At 35.7% G+C, this 22,926-nt stretch overlaps 1 protein-coding gene across 1 annotated transcript; it reads left to right on the top strand.

Moving 5' to 3' along the window:
- The first annotated feature begins 1,470 nt into the window (after positions 1-1,470).
- LOC121409233 (TLC domain-containing protein 3A-like) lies at positions 1,471-21,083 on the top strand. Its single transcript, XM_041601100.1, has 5 exons — positions 1,471-2,304; positions 17,352-17,438; positions 17,878-18,079; positions 18,735-18,830; positions 19,780-21,083. Exons 1-5 carry the CDS (start codon positions 2,144-2,146, stop codon positions 20,131-20,133), a joined length of 900 nt encoding a protein of 299 aa, XP_041457034.1. The 5' UTR covers positions 1,471-2,143; the 3' UTR covers positions 20,134-21,083.
- Positions 21,084-22,926: the final 1,843 nt, after the last annotated feature.

Below are 22,926 nucleotides of genomic sequence, written 5' to 3'. Positions count from 1 at the left end.
TTGCCTTATTATTTATCAAAGAAATAAAGCTCTACCTACATGGCTTCAGATGGATATTATTATTTTTTTCATTTTCAGATGGATAAAAACTGTTAGCAAGAATTGATATGTGAATTTGAATTCATTTCTTGACATGTACTTATTTCAGGGAAAGACAAAATACGGAGAATGGCGGTTATTTTCTGGAGCTTTGGTTTTTAATTCTTCGTTTCCATGGTTTCGTTTAATTTCAACTCATTTCCCTTCATCCATTTTTATTTATAAAGATCAAATAATGAACGTGTATATTCAGAGAAAAGGTTTGATAAAGTTTGTAGAACGGGTTGTCCGGCTAAAGAAATAAATACATTTCAATTAAACGGAGAATATGCACAGAAGATTTGATGAAAATACCGAAGGATTTAAAGGTTTGCATTATTGCAGCCTCTAGTTTGCTTGAACATGGGATTTTGTGAGGTTTTGTTTGGTCCATTTATTGGGGACGAGACAAAAAAACTCGCATTGGCTGCAGAACAAATTTCGATAATTTGAGGGGGACACACCCTTCCGCCCCCGGGTCGCCGCAATATGATAATATCATATTATAAAATTAATGTCCTGCAGTTTTGTAATATTGTTATAAATTTATTATCTTATATTATTTTGGTAATTCTACTAATGCGTAAAAAAGGAATGCATATACCTGTAAAAAAGGTCGATAAAGTATAGAAATCATAGATCGTGAATCCGGAGTTATCTTTCAGTCCTTGAACCAAACATAAGAATGATTGTAATATTTCATGTAGTAGAATAGAAAATAAGAGGTAAAATCATCGGATGAACTGTTGCCCATTAATAAAATGACAGTGCATGTATAACCAAATTATCAATGCTATTGCTATTCATTATTTTTCTTCTGATAAAATATTTCATTTTCACATATTTTTGTGCTTAATTGTCATAATGTTTATTTTTTAGTTTCGGGTACCCCTTTTATACAAAGATGAGATTTTGTTTTCCTTTACAAAGTTTCAATCCCCTTGAAACTGAATTAAAATGGTAATAGTATTAATTTATTGGTTAGGCCCGTGTTGATATATTCGCTGAAGTGATTCTCGATTTGTTCAGCACACAAAATGATTGTTAGGCCCTATGTTTTACATAAATATGGAGAAATTATTAAGTTAGTGCTTATGAGTCAGATGTCAGACACACATGTTGAATGGGGGGGGGGGGTAAACGAACCCCTCCCTATATATCTCCCTCATAAATTGCTTACCTCCTCCCTTGATTTTGCCCCGTCTTATTTTACTTGGGTTAATTATTTTTATCTCGTTTCTGTCTATTATAACAGGTAAATAACTGCAACACATTACACAAACGACTTCCGAGGTTTTATGCTGGTTCATTTTACGCGTGTTATCATACCATACTAATAATTAGACAAGCAATCAAACACAAAAATAAAGTCACATTGTCTGCGATGTTAGACCGTAGACGAGCATGTCTATTATACAGTATATAGCTCACTTGAGACTGGAAAAGTTTGGCTCCAATGAAATGATTGGAAAAGGTAGATAGTCTACGTGAGTCAACTTTGACCATCATTATTATAACGGGAGGGTGAATACGGAAGCCTTGATCAGAGACGCGCATAGTTGGTGTGAAAGCGATCTTGAAGAGACACAAACTAATTAATTAACCACGGACAGACGGGGAAAGGAATAGAGGAAGAAAAGAAGGAAGGACATATCCAGGGGACGTGTCTCATTATCAAGACAAATACATTTTCCCCCACTCTTTGTAATCTTCGCTAGAGTGTGCGGGAAATCAAAGTACAATTGATTATATGCACACAATCAAAATTTTCTTTATCTCATTTAGATAAAAACGTGACCAAGAACATCGGATCTTGTAAGGAAATATCTATTTTCATTGACATTGATCCATTGGTTTATCATGTCCAGAGAATATATTAGGTTTGCGGTCGGGGGATTATAGCAAATTGAGCTCGTACGGTCACTTATGCCCAAAAGTGAGTGATACAGAGGCATCCATCGTGTACCCTATAGCGAGTAGCAGGAAGCGGTGATCCTACACGTCTCTACTACCTCAGCCTCTCCAATTTACTTCAATTTATCGCCAGCATATCCATGTTGTAAAGATGGAGGAACCGGTTGTGAACATGGACGAGTCGTTGTATTATCCATCTTTATGGACTCTTCTTTTGGCGGGATGTGTTGTCTGGCCTGGACTTTACATCGTTTTTTGGTCATACCTTTCGAAGAAGTACCCTCCGTATCTAGCATGCGGAACGTCTATGAGGTGAGATTTGTGTGTGTTCAATAGAATCCCTTTCCCCTCTGTGTTATAATCTACAATTACATGAATGTCATGCAGCTGCATGCGGCGGGCAGTACGAACCCGGTGTATGATGAGGCTACAAAATTCGTGGGTATAGGATCCATGTACATGTATGCCTGCTATATCTTCTGGATTTTTGGTGTACAGTATTATGGTGTATGGTTGAGAGAGATACCCGCATTCTGCATTGCCACAGCGAACAGTATATATAAATATTTAGTTAACCCAGAGAGTCCCTGGTTAACCTTGCAATTGTGGAAAACAAAGCCGAGGCATGTGCAGGCCAGTCATATTTTTTCAGAGGGGAGGGGCTATAATTAAAGACACATTTATGAAAGGCATTCATTTTAGTGCATGGGCGGATTAAAAGTGAGTCAATTAAATCACTGTTTGCATAACTATGTAGATTGGTTGTGACTTTGAATATGAATGGGGGGGGGGGGGGCAGGGGCGGTAGAGTCAGGGACCAGGCGTTGGACTCTGGTAGATGGGGGGGGGGTGTACTCATTGGTGGATCATGATGCTCCAGTCAATTGATGTTAAATAGAAATTATATTATAATTTTAATATTAGTGACTGTATACCGAAATAGAGCCTTAGACAATTATAATAGGAGTTCGAGCAAGAAGGTTAACATGAAGAAGAAAAAGAAAAAGAAGAACTGGAAGAAAAAAAAGAAGATGAAGGAGGAGGAAGAGGAGGAGAAGAAGAAGCGGGAGAAGAAGGAGGAGGAGGAGGGAGGAGAAGAAGAAGAAGGAGAAGAAGAAGAAGGAAATTATGAGAAAGAAGAGGGAGGAGGAAGAGGGAGGAGAAGAAGAAGAAGAAGGAAATTATGAGAAAGAAGAGGGAGGAGGAGGAGGGAGGAGAAGAAGAAGAAGAAGAAGGAAATTATGAGAAAGAAGAGGGAGGAGGAGGAGGGAGGAGAAGAAGAAGAAGAAGGAAATTATGAGAAAGAAGAGGGAGGAGGAGGAGGGAGGAGAAGAAGAAGAAGAAGAAGGAAATTATGAGAAAGAAGAGGGAGGAGGAGGAGGGAGGAGAAGAAGAAGAAGAAGGAAATTATGAGAAAGAAGAGGGAGGAGGGGGGAGAAGAAGAAGGAAATTATGAGAAAGAAGAGGGAGGAGGGAGGAGGAGAAGAAGAAGAAGAAGGAAATTATGAGAAAGAAGAGGGAGGAGGAGGGAGGAGAAGAAGAAGAAGAAGAAGGAAATTATGAGAAAGAAGAGGGAGGAGGAGGAGGGAGGAGAAGAAGAAGAAGAAGAAGAAGGAAATTATGAGAAAGAAGAGGGAGGAGGAGGGAGGAGAAGAAGAAGAAAGAGGAGAAGAAGAAGGAGAAGAAGAAGAAGGAAATTATGAGAAAGAAGAGGGAGGAGGAGGGAGGAGAAGAAAAGGAGGAGAAGAAGAATTTACAGGAGAAGGGGGTGAAGAGAAAGAAGAAAAGGTGGAAGGAGATGATTGTTCCCATGTGAATGATCATAGCATGCGTTAATGACCCATATGAATTTAGAAAATACATATTCAGAAAAAAAATTATCCCTAGAGGCTGGGCCTATATACAATCCATATTTTATATCTTAAAAAGAAATTACTGAAATATGACCTATATATTGATCCGGTAGCCTTTATTCTGTTCATTTTCAGAACTTCAAAATAACAGTCTGCATTTATTTATTTCAAGTCTTTGGACATTTTTTGTAATCATAACGGCCATACCTATTGATATTGTGTAAGATCATAGATATAGGCCTATATCAAAATAATGATATCGATAATTGAATCATGAAGCTGAAAGACGTCTTTTAGCTCTATGATAAAACCTTACACACGCGGCCACATGACAACTTCCGCCCAAGTCATAACCTGGCCGGATGCTAAGGGAAACTAGATTGACATTGTTTTTCTGTTTTTGCAATCTTAGTCTGCATTTGAATAGGCTTCCTGAAGAATCTGGTCTTCTTGTTATAGTTAGAGTCACAGTTATTGTTCAAATTACAGTTCAGCATTCAATAAAAAACAACACTATGACAGTATAAACACTCATATTTTAATGATAAAAAATTAAATTTTGTCATAACAATTCAAAGAGGTCCCATCATATATATCAAGTGCAGCTACTTGTACAAATAATGTTGTCAATGCCTTAGAAAACACAATGTTTGTACTTATACCACTTGCGTCTTATTGAAAGAAGAGATAAAAATGCAATGTGGCAAACATAATCATGATATGATACACTTAAAATTAAAAGTCAAATAAGTATGAAATCGAAAATTTCCTTAAAAAACACAATATGTAGAATGAATGGGCATATTAAAAATGTGGAAAATGTGACGTAACACACTCACTATTTTATTATCATATTATAAAAGTGATATTTCATTTCCCCTCGTCTTATGTAAGAAAAAGTTCTACTTCAAAAAGGCTATTGATATATGTAATGTGAAATCATGGTTTTATCGATGGATTCTTGATCATTTTAAATAGTTTTACTGAAATTTAAACATTTTTTCGACAATATGTACTGAAAATTGATTAAATTTGGCCTTTGGGTATAGACACCCGCATACTTTTCGCATTTACATTAGTGCGGGGAAAGTATACAACACACAAATTCCTTTGAAAAATGCAAGTCAAATTAAATGGAGAAATGAGAGGTTTTTGTCGAAAGTTGGTGGACTTGGACAGCATCGGAATCTCTTGACTCTGCAAAACGACATACTTGCACTTGTTCGTACGGTGCAAATCTTCGGATGATCCGCTGTCCCATGCAGTCCACCAACTTTCGACAAACTGAGCCTCTCAGCTCTCCATTGTAATTTTGATTGCATTTTCAAAGGAATCGGTGCGTTGTAGAGATTTTCCCCGTAGTAAACTGTGGTAAATGCGAAAACTACCGGTACAAAATCTTCAGGAAGGTAACTACACATATTCTTATATGGTGTTGGAGCAGGCTTGGTAGGGAAACCGGGGGGGGGGGGGGGTAATAATATATGTATTCCAGCAAGTACATGCTAACAGAAGGGCTTTTTACGTCGACTCATGTTGTTTTCAATTCAGTAGTGTCGCCACTTAACACAATGCGCTCGTGATGTGCAATGACAATAGATTCAAGGTCTTAAGCAGAAGTTCATGAGAGAGCTACCTATACTTCTGATACTGACATACTATGTATTTGTTTTTTTTATCAAAAAAAGGGGGAAATATGCATGATGAGCCAAAAATCTTAGGGGCCTAAGATGGCGTATGCAGCAAAGTTTGTGAAAATCTGTGAGCGAGCGCAGCGAGCAAGGACTTTTATTGGTCGTCTTACTCCTAGTACAAACACCAATTTTCTGATAGATTGTGGCCCCATCTTTACGTCAATTGAAAAAAACCTCACTCTTTCTCATTTGTCTCCCCCCTCCGTCTTCCTATCCCTTTCTTTTCACCTTTACCACCCCCTCCCCCCCGTTTCTACCATCTCTCCCTCTCCCTCTCTTTTCTCTCTCTCCTGTACTCCCTCCTTCCCTCTCTCATTCAGTAGCACAAAATAAATCATATATTTCTCTTCTTCCATCGCAATTTTACATTCATTTGTATAGACAACTAACCCCTCCCCGTGTAATCATGTTTCTAGAACTCGAATGGAAAGCCATTCAATTTTACATTCGTTTTGCTTGTTAGTCATCTTACCTTGGTGTTAATGACACTTTATCCATATTTTTTCCTCAAACAATAACGCCATTATTTCCTCTTGTCACGTTTCTTTGAAATTATAGAATTTACTCTGGCAAAGATGATGTAGAAGTTCTGCAGATTTAGTCTACTTTATGCAGGCTTTTCATAGATTTCTTGCATTGAGTTAATCACGCGGTTGCTTGTCATCGTGGATATTAATAGGAGAAGACTGGAAGCAAAACTAGTTATCATAATCGGCCGATATATTACGGTGTCATGCTAGGTCAAATCGTTTATCACAATCACAACTACCATCAAGGCTTCATGAGCATGCATGATGGGGCATCGAACTATTATCATTTTTTCAAGGTGAAGTTATATGTATTTGCTAAAACAATAAAGTGATAAACTTTCAGCAGGCCTATATCTTGGAAAAATTAGATAGTTACGTTACTCAAATGAAGCAGTAGACCACTTAAAGGTCAAGCCTACCCCAATTTTTATTATTTTAATGAATAGAAGAAAGCAAACTAGTATAATGCTGAAAATTTCATCAAAATAGGATGTAAAATAATAAAGTTAGTTATGACATTTAAAGCTTCGCTTATTTTTCACAAGACAGTGATATTATGCACAACTCAAAATAATAATAATAATTATCCGCTTTTATAATAATAATCCGCTTTTATACAGCTCTTAATCCATCGGAACGACGTGTCTAAGCGCTTTACAGATATATATTATTACCTCATGCAGTGCCATGCAAATGAGAGAGTCGATGATGTCCTCATCCATAATTTTGTTTTCTATTGTTTGAATTTCATATTTTTTACAGGTTGACAATAAGGTCCAACTGAACCATATACTAGTATTACACAATGCTAATTCCACATGTTCAATGAGAATGAGGAATTAATCGTTGTTTCACTTGACAATGAGGAAAAAATGATATTTGAAATCAGAAAATACAAAAGAAATAGTGAGTGGATTGCGTCATCAGCCTGCTCATTTGCATACCGCCCAGGATGTACATATAACTGTTTTGTGAAATTAAGCGAAAATTAAAAATGTCATAAATTTCTTATTTTACAGCTGATTTTTTAATTTCTCTCTTCTGATTATTGGGGTAGACTTGTCTTTTAACACAATGTTGAAGCGTTTAAAGGGGTTGAAACCTGGGGGTTAGAGTGCCGCATTCATCATTGTTGCGAGATTCGAGGGATCGATGTTGTTTGTGTGAATTTTGAACAGTTGGCTAAAATTGATTTTTTTCAACACGACTTTATGTTAATATATGAATGAACTTGAATAGCAAACGGTGTTGCATCTAATTATGATAACCTCTGAACGATTCAGTCAGGTACGTGCTATGAGTCAATGATTTTTAGGGGGACAATATGACGTAGCCCTTTGTGGCAAAATTTTAAAAGTCGCGAGCTAGCAAAAAAATGTTACCTTTTCGAAATGAAAATCCGATTTTATGATAGATTTTGACACAGTATTAGCAAAATGATTAATTTCACCCTCCCCTTCCTTTTCGTTCGTTTTCTGCCCCTTTTTTCTTTACTTTTCTCCACTTTTTTTCCTTGGTCATGTAATCATTTATAGGGGCTGTAAGCTAATGTGTTCTACTCTATTGTCACTAGCACTGAATAGGTCAATGCTTATATACAACATTACCTTCCCCCTCCTCTCTTTTCGTGACCCCCATCAACTCCATATTTTATTTCCATTCCCATTCATTTCCGTAGTCATTTCATTTTGCTTGTGTCTATTGTCATATTATTTTGTCTTGTAGTATTTGTCATCTGCTCATTTTGTCCTTGTTAATATAAACTCTCTCCCTCTCCCTCCCCCTCTATGTTTTGTTTCATTTATTTTACAACTGCTCTTTTAATCGTTGATATTTGGGAAAATAATGAATGGTAGGACAGGAAATCGTAATTTATTGAGAAAAATCGTCTGTATATGTCTCTATTTCATAAAGCTTACACAAATATGGTTATTATTAGCTCAATGTTATATCACGTAACTTGTTTTTATTTTCAATCATTTTGTTAAAACCAGGGTGAGATATACACATGTTTCAATGTTCTTTTTTTTATCTGCAAGAGCGGTGCGTATTTTAGCTTGCATGCAGCTTGAACGCCGCGATGAGCGAGTGCGCCACGTATTTTATTATGAAATTATATGAAACACATTTTTTTTGGGGAAAAATACAGTTTTTTTACCATTATATGCAATTTTTCATTCCAAGAGGTTGGCAGGTCTGTATACCAGAACATGCTGGATACAAAAATCTATAGATCTACTGTGCATCCCCCCCAAAAAAAATGCATTTTTTTTACTCACTAATTTCTTTGACGAACATTGATAATTACCACACCGCCCATTAATGAGATTTTTCAATAAGAAAAATTGCAGTTACGCTCATTTGTTGTATTACATGCTTCCGTCTATATAATGTCCTCTTACTTTCTTTTGGTCCTCCTTAATCTGGTTCTCTCTCGCTCTCTCCCTCTGTTCACCACTCTCTCTGTCTTTGTTTCATCTACCTTTTCTCTTTATATTTTTCTTCGACAAAGTGCATCTTCCTGTGATGCTTCTTATATTAAGTATAGAAATATGTATTTTTATAAAATTTCATTCCAGTATAGCTTCCTGTATAAGCTGCAAAAGGGATTACTGCATCAAGTATCAAGTACAATTCAAAAAAAAATTATTACAGGCTGTCATTGTGTAAAGATGATCGATTATTATTTCATCACATATCTTGTATTTTGTATATATGGTATGGGGCCTCGTTCAGGACTGTTTGTTTTGAGATTTTGATAAATAAATACCATAATAGTAATAACGATAATAATAATAATAATGATAACTATTAGTTTTATTACTGTTATTATTATTATGGTTATTATTATTTATTATTATTAGTATTATTTTTATTATCATTAGTATTATCAGTATAATGATCATCATCACCATCATCATAATCATCGTCATCATCATATCGTCATCATCATCATCATTGTAATGTAACAGTTGTTATCATCCGAACGTTCCAGGATCAAATACCAATCTAGGCCGTGTTCCGCCTCTCCCCCTTGCCCATATTTGAATATTTTAAAAATATAGAATATAATGACTCCTCCTCCCCTTTAACCAAATCCCGATTTTCAAAGATTCCTGCATCTTCCAGACTTTAACGAGTCAAGGTCATGTTTCAAGGCAAAATTCCTCATCCATGTTTCCTCTTTTTCACTAATTTCAATTCAACTCACACAATATAGGCCTGTCTGTACCTTAGAAGGTGAAATTACATTAGGATATACCCAGTGCGCGGTTTGCTTGATTGTGGACATATACATCGTTCTTCAGGATAGTCTTATAGGCTTTCATAACCTTCATGAACCTTCTCAACCGCATTTATAAACATACATGTAGGCCTACACCTCTTTGCTCTATCTGAATCTCCAGTATTTGTGGAGGAATGTTTCCTGTGGAGAGGAGATGGCGTTTACTTTGCTCTCTGGGTGGACGGATGGATGGGGGGGGGGCGCTCGTTCGGTGTATACCCTCGAGCCGACAGTTCGTGACGAAGCTGTTGGAGTCCGCGCAGCCGACCGTCGCATCGCCAAGAAAATGCTATCTCGCTTCGCTCCCGGATTTTTAGACTTGATATCGGGCCCCATTGAAAGATACAATTAACTTATATACACGTATTAGGTTGACAAAGTTATTGGGCCGAATGAACAGTGGTGGCGCCAATGCAATTTGTTGGGGAGGGGGGGGGGCAGTTCCTAAAGTTTGTGTCATTTCTTTTCAATTAAACAGTAATAGTATTAGAGGGTTACACGATCCAGATTCGTAATTTTTATATAGCAGTCATTCTGTTTCTTCCATTTCCTGGGGTCTTTTTTTTCATTCTCTTTGTATCTACTTTATTAACCGTGAAGGCGGTGGCCCCTTCCATCCGTGTACCTTGCTTGTACTTGAGCAAGTGGTCATCACGGAGAGATTTTTTCTCGCGAAGGTGCACAGTATGAAATCATACTAATTCAAGCAAAAAGTTAGCAAATGGCTGAAAAGGGGCAACTGTTATTTTTGAAGCATTGATCAATAATTCAATTTCGCAGTTACCTGGACGACAAAGAAAGATTTGAAACCATCATCATAAGACTCACACGAAATCGATTCCTCAGTTGACCAAACGTAAACTGTGGTGCAGATTTGATGTGAGAACATCTGTCATGGGTTATTAAGAGAATATGATAAAAGAAGCAATTAAGTTAAAGGCGTGGTCACACCGGCCGAGCGTTGTTGGAGCGGTCGTGGAGCGGTAGGGAGAGGGGGTCGAATTTCGCTCACAAACTTGGGGGAAAAAATCGAAAACAAAAAACAAACAATCAAAATCGAAAATGGTGAAGGGTAGCGAGGGTTGATGATTTTTTTTCTCTCCGCTCCACGACTGCTCCAACAACGCTCGGGCGGTGTGACCATACCTTTAGATAAGCAAATGTACCCATATCTTTGATGTTACATTTGATATCGTATTTTTAATACTATTATTATATTTTTATATTTTTTAATTTAATTATGGAAATAAATGAATTGAATCGAATGTTTGTTTGACAGACAGTTCTTTAGAAGAATAAATGGCGGAAGACGAATATTTCACTTGACCAACGAGAGTTTGACAAAGGAAGCCCTATCGCCGCCCTTTCAAGGGAGATGCTTGTGATTTTTTTGTATTCCACACATTGAAAATAATTATCCCGTCTTTTGTTACTCATTTTCTTGAAAACCCCTCGGATGATGTGAATAGACCTAATGACACGCACGAACTGCACTATCGCCATAGTTACCATTCTTCTTCACTCAAAATTTATGGACTGCAGTTGGAACTCCAGATTGAAAACGTTATGAATTCATAATAGAAAAACTAGACTAAAATTTAAAAATCAAAACAGTAAGAGTTTATCAAAATTGCATGTAAGTGGAAAAAACAAAATTTCGCTTATTTTTCACAAAAGAGTTATAATATGCACAATGTAGTGATATTCATGCATTTCGTGGAGTCACCGTGTTTAGGTAATGGTAATTCCTCATGTTCAGGGAACAAACTTCCCTCACCTGCACACTGTCCAGGATGTGCATTTTGATTTTGATGAGTTTTTCAGTGTTAACTTCTTGGACATTTCTCGTATTATTTAAACCAACTTTTTTGTTCGGGTGGGGTGGACTTCCGTTTGATTGTAATTCAATATTACAGGGCCTGCGTGAAAATACACATTTTTTTTCAAGAGAGCTATGAGAATCTCGCTGTACTTGCTTATTGTAGGCCATCTTCAGGCCCTATGCAAGATACGTTTGACGTAGACGAATGAAGAAAGAATAAGAAATAATTGTGCTGCTTCTCTCACTCAACTCAATTTATTTATTACCAGTGGAGCCTTCCTTAACCACCTTCCATGTCTGGTTAGACCATGTTTGAGATGCTTGAGTGGTGTGAGGGAGGGTGTGTGTATGTGTTTGCGTGTAATGCAGAGAAAAAGAGACAGAGAGATAGAAATATGAATGGGTGGAAAAGAAGGAAAAAAAATAGGAAAAGGGAAGTATTATGTGACTGAATAAACGTGATGAAAGATGAAGAAGAAAGGAGAGGATGATAGAGCTAAGGAGGCAAGCAATATTTTTTGGTTTGAAATTAATAACATCTCTTACAATCAATTTCTATTTGTAAGTGTTGTTAAATTACAACTTTGCAATTGACTCCAATAAAGATCCTATTGTATACCCTTGAAGATAAGACAAAAAAGGTCAGGGGGCCGTTTCATTAAGCTGGTCGTAAGTTAAGAGCGACTTTAAGAACGACTGGTGATCCATTCTTGTGGTAAATGATATTGACCATTAAATGTTCATTGGTGATTATTTAGAGCGTAAGGAAGGTTCACCAGTCGTTCTTAAAGTGGCTCTTAACTTACGAACAGCTTTATGAAACACCCACCAGAACATATTGTATACAGTAATAAAGATGACGAGAAAGTAGAAGATTATTGTATAAATAATCAATTAATAATATATCTAAGCTATATAAATGCCTATTATTATTAAATGAATATACTCTATTCGTTTAAATTGCAAGATAGTATCACTTTGGTGACAGAATTGTATTTTCTTAATTAATACTAGATATAGAAATTGAGAGACCTTTGAATATTCGCTGATATACATGTATGAAGGATAGATAAAGCAAAATGGGTAGAATAAAAATGTAATGAAAACGAAATAGTAAGAAACAACAACAACAAATTATAAGACCAAAAAAGGTTGATAAAACGTAAATACTCGAGTGGAAACTATTATGGAAGAAAACGATTATGAAAATTTATAGACGAGCGAGGAGGAAGGTCTAGAACTGTTAACTGATCGTTGTGAAACAAAACTGTATAATTCGAGCATTGTGGAACAAGACGACACAAGACAAAGGAAACTATGACTTATATGGATGAATTTTCCCAAAATTTTTATTTTATTGCACTATAATTGATAACGTGGAATGGTGGCTCTGTGCACGGTAGAATGGGAGGTCGTTGGTTCGATCTCCGACCGAAAGACTAGCAAAATGATGGGACCCTCTGCCTTCTTGCCCGGCGCTCAAATTTTGAGAATGGAGAAGGATAAGATAATATATTATGCCTATAATCAGCCTATAGATTAAGGTGGGTTTTTTTTAACCCTGGGTAAACAATTATTCTTTTTTTTTTATTATTCAACATTGAGTGAAATCTATGTACTCGCCAACAATGCCTCCGTCAAATTGTGAAATGCGCAGAAATCGACAGTATATATAGGGGATAATGATAATAATATTGTACTTACGCATAATATTGGTGATCTCTAAAATGCGCTTAACAAATGAATTATTTATTACATGAGAAATCAAGCGAATTATTAATAGGGTTTTCATTAAACGTGTATGTGTATTAAACGTGGAATTTGATTTTAAAGTCTACAATAAAGTCAACATTTGTGTCCTACAATTCACCTTCACAAGTTCGTCCAGTATGATAACGAGTCAGGTTGATTGTTTGGGATCGCTTACAAAGGATACTCGTGTTTACCAAATGGTCATAGTCTGTTAATGAACAATTATTGATTCTATTTGTATTCAGAATATTAGTAAGTGCCAGGAAAGCATTGACTACAGGGTATATATTTTTTTAACGTCTGATCATTTTTAAGTGGACTTGATCAATCAGATATTATTTACGCCTGGACTAATATTTAACGTCATCATCTGAAAGACATGACCAGAGGCACGGCTGTAGAACTGCGGATCTTAGAATCAATATGTAACATGCATGTGCAGGTGGGTTAATGCACACCACAACGCCCAGTAGTGGTGTGTATTAAGTGACAGATATTCACTTGTTATAAATAGGGGTGGGTCAAGGATTTCGAGACTAAGGGGCTCCAGAAATTCGTTCGATTTTAAGGGGAAAATTGTTCTATTAAGCAAAGATCCCACACCCCCCAAAAAAAGGATGCAGGGATATACGTTGGACGTTGCATGGGAGCAATGGCGTTTTTGAGCAGCTAATACGGTGCATGATTTTAAATGAAATTTGCTTGAAGCGAATTTTTTTTTGTCTTTTGATTAATGACATTCTCACAAAAATCCACAGCCATCTAATGCAAGCACCAAGCGCTTGATTATTTTTTTTTAGAATTATATTTAAACACATGGAACACTTTTTGTAGTCATTGTAATCATGAACATGATACGTATATCATTAATCAAATATCGCGAGCGTGAAGCTTGAGTTGATTTTTTTTAAATTCAAACATGAAGAGGTGCATTTCATGCTTGTTAGTAGGAATTCACTAAGATCATAAGTATTTCACAATGATGCGAGCAAAAAGCTAGAATTATTCAACTAGAATGAAACATTGACATAAGGTTAATCAAGTATAAATGATTGTTTTTCACATGTCTTAGGTCACATGATCATGGTCAAAGGTCATTTTGGGTCAATGGTCATAACATTTTATTATCATGTTAGTGTTTTCTTCTGTGAATAATTATTCATTAGCTGTTTTCAAAGGCAGCATTGCTGCTATATCGAATTGCGTATAATGCAGGCGAGACTGCCAGGGGCGTTCAACTTGCAGGGGCCGCGGAAGCGGGGGGCCTGGGTTTCAGCCCCCCACTTTTTTTTCAAAACCGTGTACAAAAACAGAAAAATTACCATAGGATTGTGATTTTTTGCATGGTCAGCCCCCTTCCACTTTGAAAACCGCTCCGCGGCCCCTGACTTGTTCCTATGTTATGTTGCAAAAATTATTATACTTGTTTATACTTAATGTAGAAATAAAATCAAAACCAAATTCAAATCAAATCAAATAATATCAAATAAACAGAAGGCCCATATATTAGTACATGCATGAACATGTAGGTCTATATTAAGGTAATATGGGCAGAAAGTAATATGAATATTACGACAGCCAAATACAACGGACTTATTATTGTAGCCATACATAAATAAACTAAGAAATTATAAATCTGTAAGAGAGAGAGAGCGCACCCCCAACCCCCCCCCCAAAAAAAACCCGGTTATACTTTCTTTGGTAAGAAAATTAAGTACATGTTCAAATTATGCCAAGGATCTGTAAACATCTATATTTATTACAAACATTAATTATACGGGTATGACCTATGCGTTGAAAAATGATAGCTTGGTTAATGAATGAAAACAACGTATGTGCACAGAAGAGCTACCAGTTAAAGTTTTAATACCATTTACGAAGACCTGAAAGATGAGCGACAATCGGTGGGGACAGTGCGCGGCGTACCTAGGATTTTCCACAGGGGGGCAAAATCGTCCGCCAAAAAAATTGACAACCCCCCCCCCAAAAAAAGAAGCTCTTCAACCACAAATAAAGGATTTCGTACCAGACAAAAAACACTGGTGGCTCGTCAGGGATCAGTTGTGACTCGTCAGGGGGGGGGGGGGGCAAGGGATACGGCCCTTGCATGGGTTGTGACTTGACTGCCACCCCCTGCCCCCCACAGGTACGCTAGTGGGTGGGGAATAATCCAGTTCGTAGTTCCTTTCTGCGCATGATCAGAGGAAGGTCATTGTACTAAAATGACATGGTGGTTTAAAATCTAATGAGATAAGCACCAACTTAGACGTCTTGATTATTCATTTATTCTTTTGAATTGTGTTTTTCATTTACATCCAAAAACAACAACAATGCGTCCACGAACGCACAGTTTGCCAAGTACTTTGTGCAACATGCTATGATGTGCATGCAAAGTAGGAATGCAACAAATACTTTCATAAAGTGTTCATTGGTGTGCGATTCTGGTCACCTGGTCTATTCAATTTATTCATCCTGCTATGTAAGGCATGCTTACGTAATATCTTGCTTTGAAATCTGCCTATCATAATGAAAGAAATGAAAGGTCATTTGACCAAAATTGTCCATGAAGTTTCTACGAACTGGTCTATTGGTCAGGGGCATTTTCCCGACCCACTCCTGTTTGTATAATCTACCACATGTTCCCATACTAAGTAATGCCATTTTAAATTGAAATTCCTCATAATGATTTTGATGTTTAATGCCATAATTCAGTTGATTAAATCATGAATAGAGCTAATCGGTATATAAATCAAATATAGACTGCTATTAACTTTGAAATTATTTGAAATTATTTTTGGCTGCTCTTTTTTTTTAGAAGAACCATATGACATTGCGAACATGTACCATTCCAAGAGATTTAAAGACGGCAAGAATTACTCCAACACATAAAGGAGGATCATGATGATGTCGATAATTTTAGACCGATATCTGTTCTGTCTTTATGTATACTTGAATGAAAACAATCTGCTAACGAATTCTCAGTCAGGTTTTAGACTTTTGCGTACTACATGTCTAACTGAAATTACAGACTATTTGTTTGATAAAATGGAGCACGGGCAAAAGATCGGAGGTATTTTCCTCAATTTACGCAAAGCGTTTGACGTTATACCAAAGTATTCATTCTTGGAAAACTGAAGTATTATGGAATAAAGGTTAGCGAATTATGATTGGATTAAAGCATATTCAACAGACAGGAGACAGTTTGTCGTAGTAAATAACTATAATTGAAAGTGTAAAAATGAGATCAAGCGTCCCACAGGGATCCATATTGGGTCCATTAATATTTTGTATTTTAATCAGTGATATAATAATGTAACTTGAATTTGAATGTTAATGCCAACATGTGTCTTTATGGAGATGAAAATATCTCGTAAGATAGGTTGTATATAAAGAGAATCGGTCAATATTCCTTACGCCTAGGATTCTTAAGAATTCAACTTTGCCACGATTTTACCTTACATTGATTATTGTTGTACATCTTGGGGAAGCTGTGCAGAAAACTGTAGAATAAGTATGCCCGAATAATTTTGAAGAAGGACTATCTTACTATCCAACATGAATTGTTGTCTACACTCAAATGGCAAACAGTGGAGGAACGTATGTAATATCAATATTGTGTTCTTGCTTTCAAAATACAAAACGGTTTAGCACCAGTCTATCTGGAACCACTTATATGCAAACGTATATGTGAATAATATTCTGAACAATGTCCCCTTCAAATACCCTGCCCAAGGTCGGATTATAAAAGAAAATCTTTTGAGTATTTGCTGCCGTCTTTTTTAATTCGCTCCCTTGTGATATACAAAAATGAACGTCCATGCATTAAAAAGAAACTGTAAATTATTGAATTTATATGACTGTCATAATGTAATTACACTGAATAATTTGAAGTAATGATTCCATGATACTTGTTGATTCACTATCTATATATAATGTATTTTGTTTTACTTGATTATAATTATTTAACATACGTTGAATTGCTTTGATGCTGAGTTATTTGTTAAATTGCAGCGCTCCTTTGGAAAGCAATTTGGCATAACTGAACAGGCCTACCCTGCAGTTTAAGATAAATAAAACAAACAAATGAATAAATGAATGGCGCCACATCTGTGTAAGATTTGACTCTTCACAACGATTGTGATAATAGGCGATTATTTTTGTTCGACGGGTGTGAATTTCAATGTAAATGAATTTTCACAAATATTCCCTCTGTGGCGGTAATTTTTATTAAAAAAAATAACAACAAAAGACACGCATACACGAATAGGAACATCTTAGTTTCGTTCAGATTATATTTCTAAGGCAGACCATTTGTCATTGATTATATGGTTTAAATTAAAACCTTCGGATGAAGTGCAACGTGCCATTTGTTTAAAGTATATTGAATTTTGAAATATGACAATAATCTTGTTTTTTTTTCAGATTGGTATCATGTGTTCACGCAGTGGTCCATTTTACCATTGCATGTGTCATAATGTCCAGGACATATCATGATGTATTCTATGCAGAGTAAGTTATTCTTTCTCTCGTTATATAATTTAATTTGATTTTTATAAATTTCATTCAATTCTTTTAGTCTGAGTCAGAGCAAATTCATCCATATATCATGAACATAATTAGTAAAAGACATGAAAGATAACCCCTAACTCTCGGATTAAACCGTTTCGATTTCTCAAAACCTGTATGTCTTTCTTCGCATAGTTAATGTCCTGTTCAAAATTTCTCCATGTAACGATCGTGACAATGAATTTATTTCAAAATGTAGATCCAAAAAGTAATCCAATAGGTCTTGCCTAGACACACAAAAAAAATCCAACAATACATTTCAAATGTTTCTCACTGAATTTCTGCAAGTAGTGTCATATTTAAAAGTGATTTTTGTCTCAAAATTTTATACGAATTTAATATTGTGTTCTTTCTTTTATCTCTGGTCATTGATTGTTTCTAGCTGCCCGTTATTAAATCAACTATCCGTTTTTACCTTCGCGTACTGGATTTATGATGTCGTGATCATGTATATCTCTTACTGTCGGGAGAATCAGATGATGAAAACACCATTTTTAATAACCTTAAGGCCATTCCTAGGAGATAACCCATTGATCATCGTTCATCACATCGCAGTAGTTGTCGGAGGCTACCCTCTTACCTTGGTAGGTTATGATTATGAGGATGATGACGATGATGATGGTGATGATGATGGTGATGACAATGATAATGATGATGATGTTGATGATGATGACGACGATGATGACAATGATGATAATGATGATTATGATAATGAAAATAATGATGATGCTGATGATGATGATGACGATGAAGGTGATACTGCTGATGACGATGATGATAATGATGACGACGACGACGATGATGAATATGATGATGCCAATGATTATGAAAATGATGTTGATGATGATAATGTTGATGATTTTTTATATTGATGATGATGATGAATATGATAATGATGATGATGATGATAATGAAGACAATTGATAATGATGATGATTGTATGTTGATGATGATAAAGAGGATAATGGTGATAAGGATGATGATCATTATGATGATGATGGTGATAATGATGGTGAGGAGGAGGAGGAGGATAATGATGTTAGTGATAATGAAGATTGTGGGGATTAATGTATTCATAGTATTGGAATTATGTGTCAGCATTCAGTAACGAATAGAAAGATGATTATCATCAGGAGAGCAAATTATTATGCCCTTGTATATACGCCTTCGCCTGAAGCTGATTACTGTAACTTTCTTTTCAATGCTGTTTTCTCCATCATTCATCTTTCCCTTCCATAGCACTACCGGTTTGGTAAAGCAGCCTTTATGATCTCGTGTGTGCATTTTACTGAATTAAGCGCTCCATTTCTCAACATCAGGAAGATTTTTATAAGGGTAAGTAGATGAATGAGTACTCTGAGTAATTTGATTAGTTAATCACTGATTCGGGAAATATGTGAAAAAAATTGTTGACGTCATTTGGTTGTGTTTCTTCACAAATTTTAGAGCCTTGGTGATCAAAGAAATGAATTAAAATATAAACATAATATACACACACACACACACACACCCCCACACACACACACACACACACACATATATATATATATATATATATATATATATATATATATATATATATATATATATATATATATATATATATATACACGTGTGAGAAATCACATTTGCAACTGTATCTTTGGCAACCCTTTTGATAATAATGGTGTATATAAATGGGTATAAAAACAACATGGCATCCATTTTATGCAAACAACCATGATTACGAATCATGCTAGGATTTTGTATATGTGATAATATCCAACTGAAATACTGTGAAAGAAATTACTTTTTTTAATTTATTTAATTGCAATTTTAGTTGCAGGCTGATCTGATACTCCCAAACAGAGAATTAATACTTCAATCAGCTTTGGAAACTACGTTTTTGAAGTACAGCCATTTTATAATATAAGGGATATCATAATCGTTCAATTGTCCATTTATCTCAAATACGATGACAGTGAAATGGTACTTAATTGCAAGAATATTTTGTTTAAACTCTTTGAAGCGTTTAAAAACTGTTTACATTATGGATTAATCAATTTTCAGTTAACTTGGTTAGGGGGCATAGCAAAATTCCACCAAATACATCATGTACTAATACTGATAGTTTTTCAAAATCATATTTTTTTCAAAACCTTTAGGCTTATTGGTTTGTCTGAGCTTTCAGCCCATCAATCTAGGAAAACAACCTTCATTGTTTATTTGACCAATATCTTTTCAAAATCTCCTAACAGGTTGTGATTTAACTCACATTTTGTATATTTTGTCATTTTCTTCCTAGCACGGTTACACGAAAAATCTTGCATTCAAGATCAACTCCGCTCTCGCCGTGGTAACCTTCTTTATCGCAAGAATCGTTCTATTCCCTTCCATATACCTCATCTATGCCTACACATACAATCAAACTCTGTGGGAGGTGGCTAAGTCCATGTATTTCGGATGCCATTTTGTCATGTTTTTGGTGACGGTGTTGCAGACGACGTGGTTTGTTATCTTCCTGAAGACGGTGACAAAAGATCGCACGTCTAACGTCTTTGTGAACGGTCGTCAGCAGAACGGACATCGCAGCGCGGACCAAAATGGCTACCAAAATGGCCGTGATGCTGTGTATCCTAAGATGAAAAAATCAGAGTAGGCAAGTTATGATTGAGTTGCGTCTGCATAACGGTCCAACTTCGTCTACGCTTTGATATGTTTTATCATATCTCATTCAGTATGATATACACAGTAATTTTTATTATGATAAAAAGATGATGAGAATAACAGTTGCACGCAGCTGATCCCATTCATCAAGTCATTTTTTAGCTGGTTAGTTTGAGATTGATGAGTGAGCTAGGCTTATATAGTCACTTTTAGCCTAATTTATAATCGTGTGAATTAAAGTGCTTGTTTTTAATGTCAGATATTGGTGTCTTTTTCTCAACACTCTGAGACAAAAGATCAAATTTAATACGAAGAAACGTAAATGTCATTTCACAACCAAAAAAGCGTTATTTTTACAGCGATCATTTCCATTAATCGGCTTCAAGTATGTGCATTTTTCAAATAATTGTGATGAATCGGTAAAACCAAGATGGTCAAGCAATGTGTGTGAGGGTGGGTGGATTTTTTTTCTTTCGCAACCCATACAAAGGCAAGACTATTTACGATATTTTTCGAGACACACTTACATGATGGCAAGGGTAGGGAGGGGATGTGGCTAGTTGATGTTGGTTTCGTTGGTGTGATCGAAAAGAAGTCTGAATGATCAAATGAAATAGAACTATATCTATCAAACACTATCTAAAACAGGGAACTATTATCCTTGTGCAAAAAAAATCACGAAACATTGCTAAAATCCTCAAAATCTCACTTCCTTGTTGGTTGATGTTGACATGTGAATCCAAATGTCAACCTTTGTATCGGTGATCACTCATGAAGAAGCAGGTAAGCTCCATTTGTTTTCCTAAGGACAGAACTAGGCTATAAAGGTCATTTAGATTTGAAAATAGGCCTCTGGTGGCATGACAGGAGTGGTGTCACAAGTGGGGATGCAGGGACAACACCCCTATATGTTTTTAGTATAAAAGAAGAAGAAAAGATTGACAACAAAATAAGAAAAAGGTGAAAGGTTTGGGCTGTAAATACCGCGCTCGTGCAGTTGAGAACAAATATGACGTCATGTCTAGGCCATCTTGCCCCCCCTCGTAATGACTTGGCCATGTATAGGAGATTTTTAACTCTTTAACATATCAGACAAATTACAGTTCTATCATCGTGATCATGATCAGTTATATGGTATTAATTTATGTGTAGTATATATAGTGGTGCCGACTGACGACTGTGGTATTGATAATGTATTACAATGTGTGTTTGAATAAGTGATTGGTCTGCAATCCGATTTAGGAAAACATGCCAATTTTCATGTGAACGTTTGAACATGAAACTTCCTTTCATAATATTGTTGAATCGGTATGGATAATGAAGTTTAAATCCATGACTAGTGCAACAATTAATTGTTTAAAATTAAACAATAAATCGAATTCAATATCTAACAAAATCGTTGACATCATAGCAATTATAGATTGGAATTGATTTGAAACAATTTATTCTTTGAAATCTTAGACTAAACCACAATTCATACATGACAATGTTCGTATGTTAATAGTTTTCAAAGTGGGGGGGGGCTGACCATGCAAAAAATCACAATCCTATGGACACTTTTACATTTTTGTACACGGTTTTGGAAAAAAAGTGGGGGGGGGCTGAGTCCCCCAGCCACCCCCCCCCCCCGCTTCCGCGGCCCCTGTTGTTATCTTAAGTAAACCGGGACTTCACAAAATATTCGAATGAAAATCTTTAGGTTTTCTGTATTTTTTTCCCCATATATTCGAAGACAGAAGCAAATCAAATAATCCATGTCAACTTCAAAGCCCCACTGTTGAGAAAAATAAGATTTTTTTTATAATGAAGTAATTCGTGAAATCATGTGTAGCGTTATAAACATAACTTTATATTCATTTTATTTGTTATGTTCGTCCGGTCTTCCATTAAGCATCCGTAGATTTTCCATTTTAACATTTTAGAAGAAAATTATGGTGCAATATATACAACGACTTTGTTGAATTGACAAGATTCGTATGCAATTGGAATAGACATTATAAATGTCTATTTTTAAACCATAATATTATGATAAGTATCAAAATTTGTTTGAATTTGATGCATATCTACACTCTAAAGAAAATGACTTGCTAATTTAGCACTTATAATGTCCTTATATATAGCGACTGCACTTTGAGTGCCGATTTTCTAGTTCAAATTTGAATGACTTAATCAGCACTCAAAGTTAAGTCACTATATTCAAGGACATTAAAGGCTAAATTAGCACTTCATTTTTTAGAGTGTAGTATTTCCAACTTAATATTTGTAAATAGTAATGTCAGTTGTGTGAATACCAGTATTAAATAACCGAAGAATTCATAATGATATGCAACTCTTATGGATGATTAGAACAAGGTTTCAATAATGGATTTACATTAAATCCGTCAAATAATTATTGACAAATATACTGCGTGATGCTCATACCTTAGATTTTCTTTTATTATACGCAGTTGCAATAGAAGTGAGTAGAAGAGTGAGACTGTTGTGGACATTTTTTTATTGTATATTTTGTGTGTGTGTTTGAAAGAAATTCAGGGCGATTGATATCTGCACTAGTGATTAGTAAATCGCTTCGCTAGAAATTATTGCAATGTATTTATTGAAATTTGACATTATCATGGAGAAAGTTATCTTGGGAACAAATTGTCTAAGCTTATTGGCTGTATAAAAAGCAACAATAACTGATTGGAATTATTAATTATGAGAGGGATCATACGCGCCTCCCCACCTCCCATTTAATGTTTGAAAACACATTTATTTCTGGAACTGTATTCAAGAGAATCGTAAA

This window comes from Lytechinus variegatus, chromosome 2 (genome assembly GCF_018143015.1).
Source record: "Lytechinus variegatus isolate NC3 chromosome 2, Lvar_3.0, whole genome shotgun sequence".
Lineage (NCBI taxonomy): Eukaryota > Metazoa > Echinodermata > Echinoidea > Temnopleuroida > Toxopneustidae > Lytechinus > Lytechinus variegatus.
Note: the sequence above shows the minus strand (reverse complement) of the source record. Positions and strands in the feature narration are given on the sequence as shown.